Source organism: Aquarana catesbeiana, linkage group LG01 (assembly GCF_042186555.1).
Source record: "Aquarana catesbeiana isolate 2022-GZ linkage group LG01, ASM4218655v1, whole genome shotgun sequence".
NCBI lineage: Eukaryota > Metazoa > Chordata > Amphibia > Anura > Ranidae > Aquarana > Aquarana catesbeiana.
This window is the reverse complement of record NC_133324.1, coordinates 819,382,177-819,399,640: the sequence shown is the minus strand read 5'-3', so window position 1 is coordinate 819,399,640 and position 17,464 is coordinate 819,382,177. Positions and strand designations below refer to the sequence as shown.

Below are 17,464 nucleotides of genomic sequence, written 5' to 3'. Positions count from 1 at the left end.
TGCAAGTGGTTAATTTTCTTCAGAGTTCTCCAAAGTGGTCAATATTACCCCCCCCCCCCCCCCCCCAGGGTTGATGGTACTGTCAAAGCAGTTGATGAAATAGTTGGGGGTCACTAAATATCTGAAGCTCAATAAGTGGTTGATAAAGGCAGAATTCATTTAGATGAATTGCTCTTTTGAGATCTCTCTAGAGCTCCATGCCAGTGCCTTGTACTGAATGTGACGTGGCTGGCTGCAAGACTATATTACCCCGATCTGGATAGTCAGCCACGAGCAAGAGCTGCCTTAAGTTGTGTCTATTAGCTGTTTGTCCTTACCAGCTTTGTTTAATAGTGCTGTGTGTCTGTGAGCTTCCATGTTTCCCCTTCCAAAAAAGGATATACAGTGCATACATGTTCACTTCCTGTACTGAGCATAGCCCACACATTTCAAACTGTGCTGGAGAATCAGTTGGTACACCTACCTCAAAGTGTGTTGGAAAGCCGTTGAGTAGCAATAGCAATGCCAAAGAACTGATTACTGTTCATTTAAAAAAATTCAGCACTCCAAGAACCATAATGCCAGTGGCTGATATCAAGGGGAAGTGTCGACAATATTCAAAAATATAAAAAATTTGGATTCATGGCTTTGTTTACAAATCATACAATCCTTTTGTGCCTATTTTATTAAAAGATTTTCAGTGATAATGTAAAAAAATAATTGATATAACCCTCCATTTTTATATAATAAACATTTGGGGTTGAAGAACAGTATGAAATTTCATAAGCTAAAAGTTTGGAGGCCTCTGCGATATTCATAACCTATAAGGGTTCCACACTGAGTATGCATATTGTGAAGAATTTTAATTGTCAGATTCAAGGCGATAATGACCACCCTATTTGACAACTTGGTCTAAAATACAGCATTCCATGTTGTTTTCATTGTTTCAGATTTGTACATTCTATTTGTAAAAAAAAAAAAAACATTAATTACCCTGAACACAAAGTAGCCTCTGCTTAGAACACCTCCAGGTCCCTGGATCTCCTCCTAAAATTAGGAAAAAAACAGTGAGTTGTTTTCTTGATTCAATTTTTTCTTGATCAGCAGATCACCAATTAAACAGACAAAGGTATAACCTTCCAATAAATATGTTACAATTTTGTAAATACCTAGATAGAGAAATAATTAAGTGTAACTGGCACCCATAAACAGCAACTGTAACCATTTTCTGTGCTTCAATCACATTCACATTTTCAAAAACTATTGATGTTGTAGTGGACTTTAAAAGTGAAAAATACTTACCCCCCACGCTGAAAGTAAATATCAATAAAAGACTCATGGCATGTGGAAGTGGTGATAACACACTGGAAGTTCCACATACTGCCTGCATCTTTGTGTACATAGGTTTCCAAGGCATAAGTATTATCACAATGAATATGGTGACAATATGGGAGCCATTATATAATGCATGTGCTTAGATCAATAAAACAATGTTCTACACTGCTTAGACTGTCATTTCAGAATATGTGTTGCGTCCCATATATTTTGATTGGCATACTTTGAAATCTCTGTGCCATTGTGAAATAAAGATACATTGTGCACACATACACTGATGATGGAGCACAAGCCCATGAGTCAAACAAACACATGGTAAATCCACCCGCACTTCCTGGTTGCGGTTGGGCGTGCGTGCCACACAGAGGAGTGGCAACGTTATTCGACCTACACCCACATATGCTACTGTTGTCATGGAGTCGACCCACCTCAGCCCCCCCCCCCCCAACTTCTTCTGCCTCCTCCAAGTATGCCCTAAAGTTCCCTATGATACAGCCAGTAATTATATCAAAAAGGAAGATGCACTGCCTCGAACATATCAAGTATGGTAGGTGCTTTCTCTCTTTATATAATCAAACAAAAAGCAATAAGTTCTAGTATGATATGGGGACACAATAGGTGGTTTGCCATATGTTATGTAAGTCTTGTGCAGGTCATATTATGATACAGTGAGGTGCCCTGTGGGGGAAGCAGTGGCATGGCAGATGACTCCATGAGGAGAGAATATTTGGTGATTAAATAATGACAGCAACGTATTGTATGCATCATGTGATGGATGGACATGGTGGGCGGAGCTCACTCGTGTAGGTGTGGCAGGCTCTGGTGGGCGTTTACCCATACATGTGACTATGTGTATATTAAGAGGATGCTAGAGGAGGTCAAACTACCATTGCTGTGGCTCTGAGGAAGAGGGTTCGCCCTCGCCCTCATAACGCGTAAGCCATTTGTGATGCCATCCGGTTCCTCCAAATATCTGGTCCAGGTTGTAGGCGTCTAGAGATACTGCTCGCAATTGCCGGAGTATTGATAAGCCTTGTTTTAAAGCTCGTTTGTGAGTATATATCTTGTTATATTTTATGAATAAATGTTATCTTTGGTAATGCACAAGGTCGGTGCGCCCTACTGTTCTCTTTGTATGTTTGAACTCTCTGTGCCATTGTGGAATAAAGATACATTGTGCACACATACAATGAAGATGGAGCACAAACCCGTTAGTCAAACAAACACATGGTAAATTGAGAAAGAACAATGACGGTCTACAGTTCCTTAAATGAATACATGATTAAATGGACAAGATTTGAATGCACATTCTGTGACTAAATTATCCTAGCTATCTTAGCATGTGATAGACTTCAACTATTCTTGTAATGTGTTTGATCTCAAAGTACTGGAAGCTCAAAAATGTAATCTTCAAAATCTTTGTGTTTAACAAAGCAACTCATGCACAGGTTATACAAAATTCAGAGTTCTGTGACAACGTATTTACTCTTAAAGAAAAAGTATAGTGTATTTTCAGTGAGCACTTATTTTGAGTTATTATTACAATGTATATCTTTAAGAAATTTTTGATGTGACATTTTTGTAGACTAGCCATTAGAGGCACTAGAGGCACTAGAGTCAGACAGCAATTGCACAATTACTAACTGCCTGATAACTGTTGAGATAAGATATCAGCCGTACAGTGGGGTTGATGTACTAAAACTGGAAAGTGCAAAATTTGGTGCAGCTGTGCGTGGTTACCAATCATTTTCTAACTTCAGCTTGTTCAATTAGGCTTTGGCAAAAAAAAAAAAACCTGGAAGCTGATTGGTTTCTATGCAGAGCTGTACCAGATTTTGCACTTTCAAGTTTTAGTAAATCAACCCCCAAATAGTGTGTCTACTGTTTTAAAATCAGAGCGCATTGCTTTCAAATAGTAAGCCAACTCAAAGGCTGGCCATTGATGGATCATTTTTTTTTTATTCAGCCAGTGGGCTGAACGAAAAAAATAAATAAAATCGCAGATCTCTGCATCCACATAATCGAGATAGACAGAGGAATCCTCACCACGAGACATTGTATTCTGATAATAAACAAAAAAGTCAGTGCTACTACCCATACATCACATAGAAAGCAGAGATCCCAGGTGCTCAATCCACAGTCGCTGGCTGAGTAGGTACATGAGGAAAAGATGATCCGCACTCCGGTGATTCCTCTTAAGAAGTATAATATTTATTGACAAGCCACAGTGACCAAACACAAATAAGAATAGTTGACGCGTTTCAGCCTATAAGGCCTTAGTGATAACCCCCATGTATTCTGATAATGGGTACACTCCGCTGTCAGAATACACTGATTGGCACCTGCAGCCAATTGAGAAAAACTTTCCAACAAGCCTGTTTGATCAAAGTCAATTGTTAGGGAGAAGCCACACATGGGTCATAATTTGATCTGTCCATGCTGAACCCTCCAAGTTTCGATTCATCTATTGCCAGCTTTAGAGCTATAGACTTGCATTATGAGAAGGAGTACTAAACACTTTGTAGAACTGCAAAGCAGGAAGCAGCCTGCATATGTAATAACAAATATGGTTTCCCTTATGTTTTCATCATTACAGATAACCTGAGTACATTCTCCTAAAAAGTTTTTTGAGTAATTGGAAAATGTCTGCATTATTAGTCTGTTGTGGTCTGCTGTCTATGGGTAACTACACTTTGCCCCCTTTACATATTTGTCACCTTTTCAGACCCTTGCTACATATTACATAAAATATACTTCATCACAGGGGGTCGGCAACCTGTTGATCGCAGTCTACCTGTCAACCCCACACTTCTAACTGCCTGTCTCTCTCTCTTCACCCAGCCTCTTCAGCCATGCCTTCTATTTTGTCTTGGTCTGATTTCATGGTTTCTGACAGTAGGCGAAGGCCATGAATTCAGAAGATGCAGTCAATCCACTTGTTGGTAATATTTTTTCCAGATTGGATGAACTGAATCAGTTCGCCATATTGTTACAAACGCTCACCTGGAATCTCCCACTGTGGCCGCCCCGATACAACCTATGTTGCAGGCCGACCCGCTGCTGCTCCAGTCTCTTCAGCCTTGAGTATTACCTCTATAAGTGGTATGCCTGGTTCCGCTCCACTTCCCCAGTGATTTGGGGGCGATCCAGTCCAATGCAGAGGGTTTCTCAACCAGGTTGAGATATACTTTGAGATGCTGACCCAGGCCTTTCCCACAGACAGAAGCAAAGTAGGTTTTGTGATATCTTTGCTTTCTGAGAGAGCCTTGGCCTAGGCAAACCCTCTATGGGAGACGCAAAAACCTGATGTCTTGAGTTACCCTGAGTTTTGTGGCTTTGTTTAAAAGGGTATTTGATGTTCCCGCATGCTCCGCTTGTGCTGCCAAGTGCCTCATGTCCATGAAACAGAGTGCGAGAACTGTTGCCGACTACGCCATTGAATTCCGTACTCTGGCAGCAGAGGTTGCGTGGAACAATGAGGCCCTCGTGGCTGCTTTTTCTCATGGTCTCTCAGATACCATCAAGGATGAGATAGCAGCCCGAGATATACCCACTGAGCTGGAGAAGTTGATCACGTTTGCCATTCTCATTGACTCCAGACTGAGAGAAAGACTCACTTTTAAGGAGGGCTTGCGGAAGCCTCCGGTACGTTTGTCTCCGAGCTTTGCAGTCCCACCCGTGCCTCCCTCACCTCCCATGCCTTCTAGCACTGAGTCGGGCAGTGAAGGTGAACCCATGCACTTGGGTTTCACGTGTCTCTCTGCGGATGAGAGAACCTTTAGGAGGAGGGAGAGACTGTGCCTTTATTGTGGCCAGGCAGGTCACTTTTTGAAGTCTTGTCCTACCCGTCCAGGGAACGCCCGAACCTTGAGGTCCTATCACGGACAAACCTTAGGTGGCGTTGTTTCATCCCCAGTTATCCAGAAGGATAAGCCCCTGGTTTCGGTCACCCTTTTTTGGGCTGAGTCGTTCGTTGAGATACAGGCTCTAATCGACTCTGGGGCTGCAGGCCTGTTAATTGATGCTGCCTTTGTATCTGTATTTGTATCGAAGCACTTGAATTCCGCTGCAGCTGCGTGACACTCCACTTGCCATTGGGGCTCTTGACGGGAGACCTCTACAGCCTGCTCATGTGACTCAAGAGACGGTTCCGTTGTCCTTGGCCATAGGGGCTCTTCACCATGAGATAATCCAAATCCAACATATCCTCACCTAAGTTTCCGCTGGTTATTGGTTATCCTTGGTTACAGAGGCACAACCCCTCTTTTGATTGGCTCCGTGCTGAGGTTCTCTCCTGGTCACCAAAATGCAGTGAGACATGCTTCCAGAAGTTAGCCAAGGTCCTGTGCACCTCTTCACTTTCCTCTCTGCTGGAGGAGTACCGTGATTTTAGCAATGTCTTTGACAAAGGTTAAGCCGGTAGTTTGCCTCCACACCGGCCGTATGATTGCGCAATTGACCTTCAACCTGGTGCCATACCCCCTCGTGGCCGGGTTTACCCTTTGTCGGTCTTGGAGGATAGGGCCATGGAGGAGTATGTTGCAGATGACCTTCTCAAGGTTTCATCCACAAATCCTCGTCTCCTGCTGGTGCTGGTTTCTTCTTTGTGAAGAAGAAGAGTGGTGAACTGAGACCTTGTGTTGATTATAGGGGTCTCAATCGTTTCACGATTAAGAATGCCTGATTCCGTTAATTATGAAGTTATTTGACCGCCTCAAGGGAGCAACGGTTTTCACGAAGCTTGATTTGAGAGGGGCATACAATCTCGTGAGGATTAAGGAGGGCGAGGAGTGGAAAACTGCGTTTAATACCAGAACAGGCCATTATGAGTACCGCGTAATGCCTTTTGGCCTTTGTAATGCCCCGACAGTTTTCCAGGAATGTATTAACGATGTCCACCGAGATTTGTTGCAGGTATGTGTGGTGGTTTATCTCGATGATATCCTCATATTTTCCAAGTCCCTGGTAAGCCACCACACAGATGTCTGTCGTGAGCTTCAGAAACTAAGAAGAACAATTTCTATTGTAAACCGGAGAAGTGAGAGTTCCATCGTGAACAGGTTAAATTCCTGGGTTGTCATTTCCACTGCTGGTTTTCGATGGACCCACAAAAACTTTCGGCAGTCCTACAGTGGCCCCGACCCTTGGGTTTACGTCTTCTTTAGCGTTTGCTGGGCTTTGCCAACTATTATTGGAAGTTTTTTCCTAACTTTTCATCTCTGGTCAAGCCCCTGAATGATATGACCAGAAAGGACGGTAACCCACAGAGTTGGTCTCCGGAGTCCATTAAGGCCTTTGAGAGTCCCAAGGCTGCCTTTGTTTCTGCTCCTGTGTTGGCACATCCTGATCCTACATTACCTTTTATCCTTGAGATTGATGCTTCTGAGACTGGTGTTGGTGCCCTCCTGTCTCAACGTCCTACCTCTGAGAGCACTATGCATCCTTGTGGCAACTTTTCCAAGAAACTGTCACCTGCAGAGTGCAGTTACGAGATTGGTGACAGAACTGTTGGCAATCATTTTAGCCCTGAAAGAATGGAGACATCTCCTCGAAGGTACCACTGTGCCGGTTCTCATTCTTACTGACTCTCACATTCTTGTCTGAGGCTAAATGCCTCTCTCCCAGAAGGGCGCGATGAGCTCTTTTCTTGTCAAGTTTCAATTACATTGTCTCATTCTTACCCGGTACTAAGAATGTAAGGGCTGACGCCTTGTCACAACAATTTTCCTCCACTTCCAAGTTGGAGTTGGTTCCGGTTCCTGTGATTCCTCCTAATTGTATTCTGGCTACGGTTCGCACCAGTCTCACTTCTCCTTTGGGTGACAAAATTCTTGCTGCTCAGGTCCATGCTCCTCCTGAGAAAGCTTGTGACCGCTGCTTTGTCCCAGAGAGTCTCCATACTGCCGTGCTCCAGACTTACCATTCTCCCAAGGCAGCTGGCCACCCTGGGAAGAATCAACTCGTTTGGGCCATTTCCCAACAATTCTGGTGCCCAGGTCTACGTGCTGATGTAACTGCCTTCGTAGCTGCCTGTTCCGTGTGTGCTCAGAGTAAGACTCCACGACACCTTCCAGTGGGCCTCCTACAACTCCTACCCAATGGAAAGAGGCCCTGAACTCACCTATGGATTTCATTGTGGAGTTACCCAACTCCCAGGGCAACACAGTTATCTTTATGGTGGCTGACCGGTTCTCAAAGATGTGTCATTGTATTCCACTTAAGAAGTTGCCCACTTCTAAGGAACTGGCTTCCATTTTGCTTGGGAGATCTTTCGCTTATATGGGCTACCCAAGGTGATTGTCTCGGACAGGGGTAGTCAGTTTTTGTCCTGGTTCTGGCGAGCCTTTTGTGCACAGTTGGTAATTCAGCTTGCTTTTTCCTCTGCGTATAACCTGCAGTCTAATGGGACCGCAGAACGAGCCAATCAGTCCTTGGAGCAGTTCCTACGTTGCTATATTTCTGACCATCATAACAACTGGTCAGACCTATTACCGTGGGCAGAGTTTGCTCACAACAGTGCCTTGAATTCTGCTTCCCGATTGTCCCTGTTTATGGCGAATTATGGTTTCCAACCTTCCATGTTGCCTGACTCGTTTGTACCGCAGAGTATTCCTGTGTTAGAGGAGCATTTTCATGGTCTTTGTTCCACTTGGGCACAAGTCCAGGAGGCTTTGCATCATGCTAATGATAGGTACAGGCTCCATGGTGACCGCAGCTGCCTGCTTGCACCTTCCTACCAGGTTGGGGACAGGGTCTGGCTGTCATCTTGCAACCTCCGACTTTGTGTTCCCTCACTGAAGTTCGTACCTTGGTTTATTGGGCCTTTCCGTATTCTTTGCAGGATTAACCCAGTGGCTTGCGCATTAGACCTTTTTTCTAATATGCGTATTTCGAATGTATTTCATGTCTCCTGATTAAAACCTTTGGTCTGCAACCGCTTTACCACCTCGTGCCACATCCTCACTAGGGATGAGCCGAACACCCCCCCCGGTTCGGTTCGGGGCAGAACATGCAAAAAATTAGTGCGAACACGCGAACACCGGTAAAGTCAATGGAATTTTAAAGGCTAATATGCAAGTTATTGTCATAAAAAGTGTTTGGGGACCCGGGTCCTGCAACAGGGGACATGTATCAATGCAAAAAAAAGTTTAAAAAATGGCCATTTTTTTCGGGAGCAGTGATTTTAATAATGCTTACAGTGAAACAATAAAAGTGAAATGTTCCTTTAAATATCGTGCCTGGGGGGTGACTATAGTATGCCTGTAAAGTGGCGCATTTTCCCCTTGTTTAGAACAGTCCCTGCACAAAATGACATTTCTAAAGGAATAAAAGTCATTCAAAATTGCTTGTGGCTGTAATGTAATGTCGGGTCCCGGCAATATAGATGAAAATCATTGAGAAAAGCTGCATTGGGTCCCCCCCAGCCTATTACCAGGGCCTTTGGGTCTGGTATGGATATTAAGATATTAACCCCGCACCCAAATTACAAAAAAAAAAGCGTGGCCCTATATACTCTGAACAGCATTATACAGGCAGTTACAAACAAGATAGGGACTGTAGGTTTGTTCTTAAGTTGAATCTGTTTGTAATTTGGAACAGGTACATTTTTAAAATTTAGCTCCTGCCAAAAAATCTATTTTTAAGCTTTTATGGATAACATAGGGAAGGGTCATCACCCCTGTAACATTTGTTTTGCTGTCTATGCCCCTGTTCAGAAGATTTCACCTCACTTTCTGTCCCAATGACAATTGGATTTTGAAAATTTGGGGTTTTTAGGGAAACTAGGATTGGTGATAAAGCATAAGTGGAGACAACTTTTTCCCATATTAACTCTCACAGGAGAAAATTTTCCCTTCCTAGGGGTAGATTTCCTCGCACTTCCTGTTGTCTCCCTCCATTTGTAAGTAGGAGTCGTTTATAAGTCGGATGTTTTAAAATAGGGGACCGCCTGTATATACTATACGGCCTGCCCTATACAATCTGCAGAAAATTGGGCTTTAGGTGTTGGTGGTACCAGAACACTGTAAGCCCTCACAGTTACTCTTGGTGGGCGCTGGAACGGGCCCTACTGTGAAATATTATACCAAGAAATGTAATTACATGCTCCTGTTAAACAGGGGCAGAAAAATTGGGCCTTAGGCGGTGGTAGTGGTGGTGGCACAACACTGTAAAGCCTCACAGATACTCTTGTTGAGCGCAGGAACTGGCCCTGCTGTGAAATATTAGAGCAAAAATTGTAATTACATGCCCCTGTTAAACAGGGGCAGACAAATTGGACCTTAGGCGGTGGTGGTGGTGGCACAACACTGTAAAGCCTCACAGATACTCTTGTTGAGCGCAGGAACGGGCCCTGCTGTGAAATATTAGAGAAAAAATTGTAATTACATGCCCCTGTTAAACAGGGGCAGACAAATTGGGCCTTAGGCGGTGGTGGTGGTGGCACAACACTGTAAAGCCTCACAGATACTCTTGTTGAGCACAGGAATGGGCCCTGCTGTGAAATATTAGATAAAAAATTGCAATTACGCGCCCCTGTTAAACAGGGGCAGACAAATTGGGCCTTAGGCGGTGGTGGTGGTGGCACAACACTGTAAAGCCTCACAGATACCTTTGTTGAGCGCAGGAACGGGCCTGCTGTGAAATATTAGATCAAAAATTGCAATTACGCGCCCCTGTTAAACAGGGGCAGAAAAATTGGGCCTTAGGCAGTGGTGGTGGCACAACACTGTAAAGCCTCACAGATACTTTTGTTGAGCGCAGGAACGGGCCCTGCTGTGAAATATTAGATCAAAAATTGTAATTACAAACCCCTATTAAACAGGGGCAGAAAAATTGGGCCTTAGGCAGTGCAGGTGGTGCCACAACACTGTAACCCCTCACAGATTCTCTTGTTGAGCGCAGGAACGGGCCCTGCTGTGAAATATTAGCTCAAAAATTGTAAATGCGCGCCCCTGTTAAACAGGGGCAGAAAATCTGGGCCTTAGGCAGTGGTGGTGGTGCCACAACACTGTAACTCCTCACAGATTCTCTTGTTGAGCGCAGGAACGGGCCCTGCTGTGAAATATTAGAGAAAAAATTGTAATTACATGCCCCTGTTAAAGAGGGGCAGAAAAATTGGGCCTTAGGCGGTGGTGGTGGCACAACACTGTAAAGCCTCACAGATACTCTTGTTGAGTGCAGGAACGGGCCCTGTTGTTAAATATTTGATCAAAAATTGTAATTACATGCCCCTGTTTAACAGGGGCAGAAAAATTGGGCCTTAGGCAGTGGTGGTGGTGCCCTGAACCAAAAATATTCTTAGAAGCTATTATCATGAAGATTGAGGAGGAATAGGATAGTCAATCAGCATAATAGGATAGTCACTCAGCATATGCAGTCTTCAAGGGATCCCAAATCCATAGAAAAAATCAATTGGTTACATCAGCATCAGGTGCTTGGTAGCTGGTGATCCAAGACTGATTCATTTTTATGAATGTGAGCTGATCAACAGAGTCTGTGGCGAGGCGCACCCTGTGATCGGTTACAGCACTGAATGTGTGTTCAGAAAGAACGCTGGATGCAGGACAGGCCAGTAGCTCAATTGCATATTGAGCAAGCTTGGCCAGTGGTCCATTCTCAAGACCCAGTAACCCAGTGGATGTTCTGTTGGAAAGGTCTCCAAGTCTGATCTTGCCCCTAGATATTCCTGCACCGATCAGATCTTGGCGCTGAGGACTGAAGAATTGTCTGAAGGCATCGGTCAGCCAGCCACCTTCTCCACCGCTCTTTCTGTGACTGAACAAAGCCTCAGCAACACTTTGTCCAGCACCAGGAAATTGTAACCTCCCAGGCTCTGGAAACGCATTGCACAAACCTTTCTGCAAGGCCTCCCGAAGATGTTTCATCCTCTGCTCCCTCTGCGAAGGCTGGATAAGTTCTGCAACCTTACCCTTTTAACGTGGATCAAGAGGGGTTGCCAGCCAGTAATGATCCCTCTCCTTGATACCACAAATCCTAGGGCCCTTTCGCAGGCTTTGCAGGTTTAGGGAGGCCATGCAGCGTAAGTTTGCAGAGGCATTCAATCCTGAGTCCTCTGGGTCACTAAGGATCACATTATCCTCAACCATCTCCTCCCAGCCACGTACAACTCCTTGGGTTTCTGGGGACTGAAAACGATCCTTTGAAGACTTCTGCTGATGCTGAGTGTTATCCTCCACCTCCATGCTGACGCAATCTTCCTCCTCTTCTTTTTCCTGTGTGATCAGCGGGCCGGCAGGAATACTATCTGGTTAAAGGGGGCCTTGAGAGGTAAGGAAGTCCTCCTCTTCCTCCTGCTGTTCTACCTAAAGTGCCCTGTCCATTATTCCACGAAGCGTGTTCTCCAACAGGAAGACAAGAGGGACAGTATCACTGATGCATGCACTGTCACTGCTCACCATCCTCGTGGCCTCCTCAAATGGTGACAGGACAGTGCATGCATCCTTGATCAGTAGCCACTGGCGTGGCGAAAAAAAGCCAAGCTCCCCTGACCTTGTCCTGGTGCCATTCTCACACAGGTACTCATTGATGGCCCTCTGCTGCGTGTGCAGCCGTTGTAGCATTGCCAAGTTGAGTTCCACCTGGTGGGCATGTCACAAATGAGGCGGTTCATGGGCAGGTTGCTTTTTCTTTGAATGTCAGCCAGCCGAGCACTGGCATTATATGACCGGCGGAAATAACCACAGACTTTCCTGGCCTGCCTCAGGAGATCCTGTAAGCCTGGGTACCTGCTCAAGAACCGCTGCACCACCAAATTCAGGACGTGAGCCAAACAGGGAACATGGGTCAAGTGTCCCTGTCAGAGGGCGGAGAGGAGGTTGGTGCCATTGTGGCATACAACCTATCCTGGTTGAAGCTGGCATGGCGTCAACCACCTCTGAGCCGGCCCCTGCAGAGCTGCCAGACTCTCTGCCCCAGTGTGGCTCCTGTCCCCTAAGCAGACCAACTCAAGCACCGCATGTTATCTTTTTGCCTGAGTGCTTGCGTAGCCCCTTGAACACCTATGGAGCACCGTTGGTTCAGAAGACAAATCTGCAGGGGAAGAGGCCATAGAGAAGAAGAGGAGGGGGTGGAGGAGAGAACTGTGGCAGAATCACCACTACTAGCATTTTGGAGGCGTGGTGGCGGAACAACCTGAAACAATACTGAACCCTGTCCTGCATCCTTCCCAGCTGCCAGCAGAGTTACCCAGTGTGCCGTGAAAGAAAGGTAACGTCCCTGTCCATGCCTGCTGGACCATGAGTCAGCGGGAATATGCACCTTACTGCTGACCGCCCTGTCCAACGAGGCCAAGACATTGCCTTCCACATGCTGAGAGCCGGAATGGCATTTCATGAAAAGAAATGGCGTTTGGGAACCTGCCACTGAGGTACCGCACATTTCACAAATTCACGAAAGGGGGCAGAGTCTACCAGCTGAAAAGGCAGCAGTTGCAGTGCTAGCAATTTGGCCAAGCTAGCATTCAGACGCTGAGCATGTGGATGGCTGGAACTGAATTTCTTTCAATGCTTTAGCAACTGGGGTAGGGAAATTTGCCTGCTAAAATTGGATGTTGGTGCACCACTAGCAGATTGGCCGCAAGTACTTGGGACACCTATTTCTATACCTTCATTCCTCTCAGTGCAGGTTTCTGAGAGGACTGGAGGTATAGTGGGGTTGGAGATCCCAGCTGATGAGGAGCAAGGAGAGGTCCGTCTTGCTCTTTGATGTGGGTCTTTAAAGTGCTGTTGCCAAAGGACTGCATGGGAGGTCGTCATATGTCTGTTCAAGCATATGGTGCCCAAGCGGCCGCTGTTTTGGCCACGCTTGATTCACTTCACACATATGTTGCAAACAGCAATGGTGCAGTCTGCTGGACACGTGTCAAAAAAGGCCCACACCAAAGAACTTTTTAAAATATGCGGGGATTCAGCAGCGCCCTGCATCTGCTTAGCATTGCGGTTTGATTCAATAGGGTGGCTGCCCTTAAGCTGCCCCCTGGAGGGCATCCTGCCTTGTTGGAGATGTGCCTCCTCCCCCTCTCTTCTATCAGGCACCCAAGTAGAGTCAGTGACCTCATCATCCCCTCCCTCCTAGTCACTGGAGCAAACCTGGCAGTATGCTGCAGCTAGGGGAACATGACTGCCAGTTTCTTGACCTTCTTGGGCACCCCCTCTCTCTAGGCTCACATTACTCCTTTCCTCAACCTGGGTACCATCATCAGAACCTTCAAATCGCTGCTCATCCTCCTGCAGCATGTACCTGACACTGTGGTCGAATAGTTTGGGGGACTCCTCCGTGCATGATGGTGGGGCTAGGGAAGGAGTGACTATTGACATGGAGCTGATGGAATAGGCCTCTTTGGCAGCTGCATTGGCAGGCAAACTACTCTGAGTCTGAGTAAAAGAGGATGAGGAGCATGAGGACAGCTTTGTTATCCATTCCACCAACTCTTCTGCATGTTGTGACTCAATAACACGGCCAGCTGCAGAAAAAAAGGACAAGCGTGCCCCACGGCCACATGCTGAGGATGCACTGTGTCCATGACTAGCACTGTCGACTGTAGACACAGAGCCTGCTTGCCCTCTTTTAGTGGCCTGTGAGTATCTGCCTCTCTTTGACATGCTGTAAATTTTGTTTAGCAAAACCACACTACACTATATTGTGTACCGTGTAAACCACCAGAAAAGTAGTAGCAACTGCACTAGGGGTGCACGGTACTGTGTACACCAACAGAAGTGTAATAACAACTATGGGTGCACTGTATGTATTGTGTACTGTGTACACCACCAGAAAAGTAGTAGCAACTGCACTAGGTGTGCACGGTACTGTGTACACTAACAGAAGTGTAATAACAACTATTGGTGCACTGTATGTATTGTGTACACCACCAGAAAAGTAGTAGCAACTGCACTAGGGGTGCACGGTATTGTGTACACCAACATTAGTGTAATAACAACTATGGGTGCACTGTATGTATTGTGTACTGTGTACGTCACCAGAAAAGTAGTAGCAACTGCACTAGGGGTGCACGGTACTGTGTACACCAACAGAAGTGTAATAACAACTATGGGTGCACTGTATGTATTGTGTACACCACCAGAAAAGTAGTAGCAACTGCACTATGGGTGCATGGTACAGTGTACTGTGTACAGCGCCTGAAGTATATTATAAAAGTACACCAGGAATGGCCTACAGTCAGATATAGGCTTGGCTACACTGGATGCAGTGTGTGTATATATATATATATATATATATATATATATATATATATATATATATATATATATATATACGAGACTGTCTGTATATATATATATATATATATATATATATATATATATATATATATATATATATATATATATATATATATTAAATACACTGCAGCTAACTGATTAACCTGCCTGCCTGAAGTATATTAGAAAAAGTACACCAGGAATGGGCTGCAGTCAGATATCGCTAAACTGAATGCAGTGGATATATATATATATATATATATATATATATATATATATATATATATATATATATATATATATATATATATATAATATATTATATATATATATATATATATATATATATATATATATATATATATATATATATAATATATTATATATATTATATATATATATATATATATATATATATATATATATATATACACATATACGAGCCTGTCTGTATATATATATATATTAAATACACTGCAGCTAACTGAATAACCTGCCTGCCTGAAGTATATCAGAAAAAGTACACCACGACTGGCCTGCAGTCAGATATAGCTAAACTGGATGCAGTGGATATATATGAGACTGTCTGTATATATATATTAAATATACACTGCAGCTAACTGAATAATCTGCCTGCCTGCCTGCTCAATCTACAGTAAATGACACCTTCTCTCCGTCCACGCCAACAACACACTACACAGGGCCGACGTGCAGGCAGCCTTATAAAGTGTGGGGCATGGACTTAGTCCCCCTGAGCCATGATTGGCCAAAGGCACCCTGCCTTTGGCCAATTATGGCTCTCTTAGCTGAGGGCGCTGGGATTGGCCAAAGCAATCATGGATTGGCCAAAGCAATCAAGTCATGGTGCATGCTTTGGCCAATCATCATACAGCAATGCACTGCGCTCCTACAGTGCATTATGGGGCGTTACGCGGCGCTCCAATTTGGCGCGAACGCCCCATAATGTTCAGTTTTCGACAATGTTTGAGTCGAACTCATGTTCAACCCGAACATAAAGCTCATCCCTAGTCCTCACCCTGTACAGGTTGAGAACCATGAGGAGTATGAAGTACAGTCCATTGTTGACTCCCGTAGGTTCCGTGGGCGTGTACAGTACCTGGTGCATTGGAAAAGGTACAGTCCGGAGGAACGCTCTTGGGTCTCATCCTCGGACGTACATGTCCCTGTCCTCCTCTGTGATTTCCATAGACATTTTCCCCTCAAGCCTAGTGGTCCTCCGAGGGGGAGGGGTCGTTGAGGAGGGGGTACTGTCAGGGCTGGGCTCAGCCCTTCCTTCTCTGAGCTGGCCGCTCAGCTGTTGGCTAATTGCCAGCTCTCATCTCTCTCCACAGTTATTTAGCTGTTGTTGATATCTGGCTCGTCAGTTCTGCATACTTAAGCCGTCCAGTCCAGAGGAGCTCTGCCTTCGCCTTGGTCAACATCACAAGAAACATCCCCTGCGTTCCTGTTTCAAGATTGGGTTTGCTTACATCCCTTCTGGCTCCGGATCCTGCTTGCTATTCCACTACTTTGATCCCTGACTTCTGGCTTGGCTGACTATCCATTCCAGTTACTGAACTTTGGCTATGTTTTGACTACGTTTGTTCTTTTTACTTTTATTATTATACAAGTGTGATTTAACTATACTTCTGTCTCGGTCTGATTTCATTGGTTCTGACACTGCCGCTGTCATCAGTGATCAGCAGATACCGGGAGGCAGCACAACTCAGGAAAAGGGGCAGAAGAACGAGCTGGCCAAATTAACTTTTTAAGTTGAACTGCAGGTGATTGGTTACTAGGATATAGGGCGGTCCTAAGCAACCAATCACCAGCTTGCTATTATGGAAAATCACTCTGCTAGCTCCCACTCCTGTCCTCTGTCCAGAACTGTGCTGCCTCCTGCTCTCAGCTGTGTACAGAGGTAGGAGTCTCCTATAGGGGAAAGAGGGGCAAAGGACACTACTGTGTGTGTATGTGTGTGTGGAGGGGGGAGGTCATGTGAAGGGGCAGAGGACACTGCTATGGGCAGGGCCACCCCCATAGCAGTGTCCTCTACCACTCCACACCAACCTCCCCTCCTCTGAACCCTGCATTCTGAGCCTAACACACTCCTGATCTCTGCATTCTGAGCCTAATGCACTCCTGATCCCTTAATTCTGAGCGCAACACACTCCTGATCCATGCATTCTGAGCGTATTGCACTCCTTAACCCTGCATTATGAGTGTAACGCACTCCTGATCCCTGCATTCTGAACATAACGTACCCCCTAACCCTGCATTCTGAGTGCAACGTACTCCTGATCCCTGCATTCTGATTGCAACGCACTCCTTACCCTTGCATTCTGAGTGTAATGCACTCCCTAACCCTGCATTATGAACGTAGTGCACTCCTTAACCCTGCATTCTGAGTGCAGCTCACTCCTGATCCCCGCATTATGAGCGTAGTGCACTCCTTAACCCTGCATTCTGAGCACAATGCACTCCTTAACCCTGTATTATGAGTGTAATGCACTCCTTAACCCTGCATTCTGAGTGCAATGCACTCCTTAACCCTGTATTCTGAGTGTAATGCAATTAATAACCCTGTATTATGAGTGTAATGCACTCCTTAACCCCACATTCTGAGTGCAGTGCACTCCTGATCCCTACATTCTGAGCGTAATGCACTGGGGAACCCCTAAACCGTGCACTCTCTTGTAATACTTATTTTACTTTTGTTCTGAGCAAAAATATGTTTTCAAGAAAAAAAGATCGATCTTACTGTCATTTTTTGCCTTCTCTGCCTATAGGCTTCTGATATGTAAATCTGGCCCTGACTGCAAATTGCATTAGACTGCACAAAATGTAGTGCATGCACTACTTTTAAAAATGCACTGTGCCAAACTTCAGGATACTACAGTACCATGCGATCTTGT

The 17,464-nt window shown here is 45.1% G+C and overlaps 1 protein-coding gene across 3 annotated transcripts in view; it reads right to left on the bottom strand.

The window, feature by feature from the left end:
- Positions 1–17,464, bottom strand: part of NMU (neuromedin U) — a 116,940-nt gene that overhangs the window by 8,327 nt on the left and 91,149 nt on the right. For all 3 annotated transcript variants that reach the window (XM_073608428.1, XM_073608426.1, XM_073608427.1), the window contains one exon: positions 973–1,026. In XM_073608428.1, the coding sequence (XP_073464529.1) occupies positions 973–1,026 (54 nt within the window). The remainder of the gene's footprint in view (positions 1–972; positions 1,027–17,464) is intronic.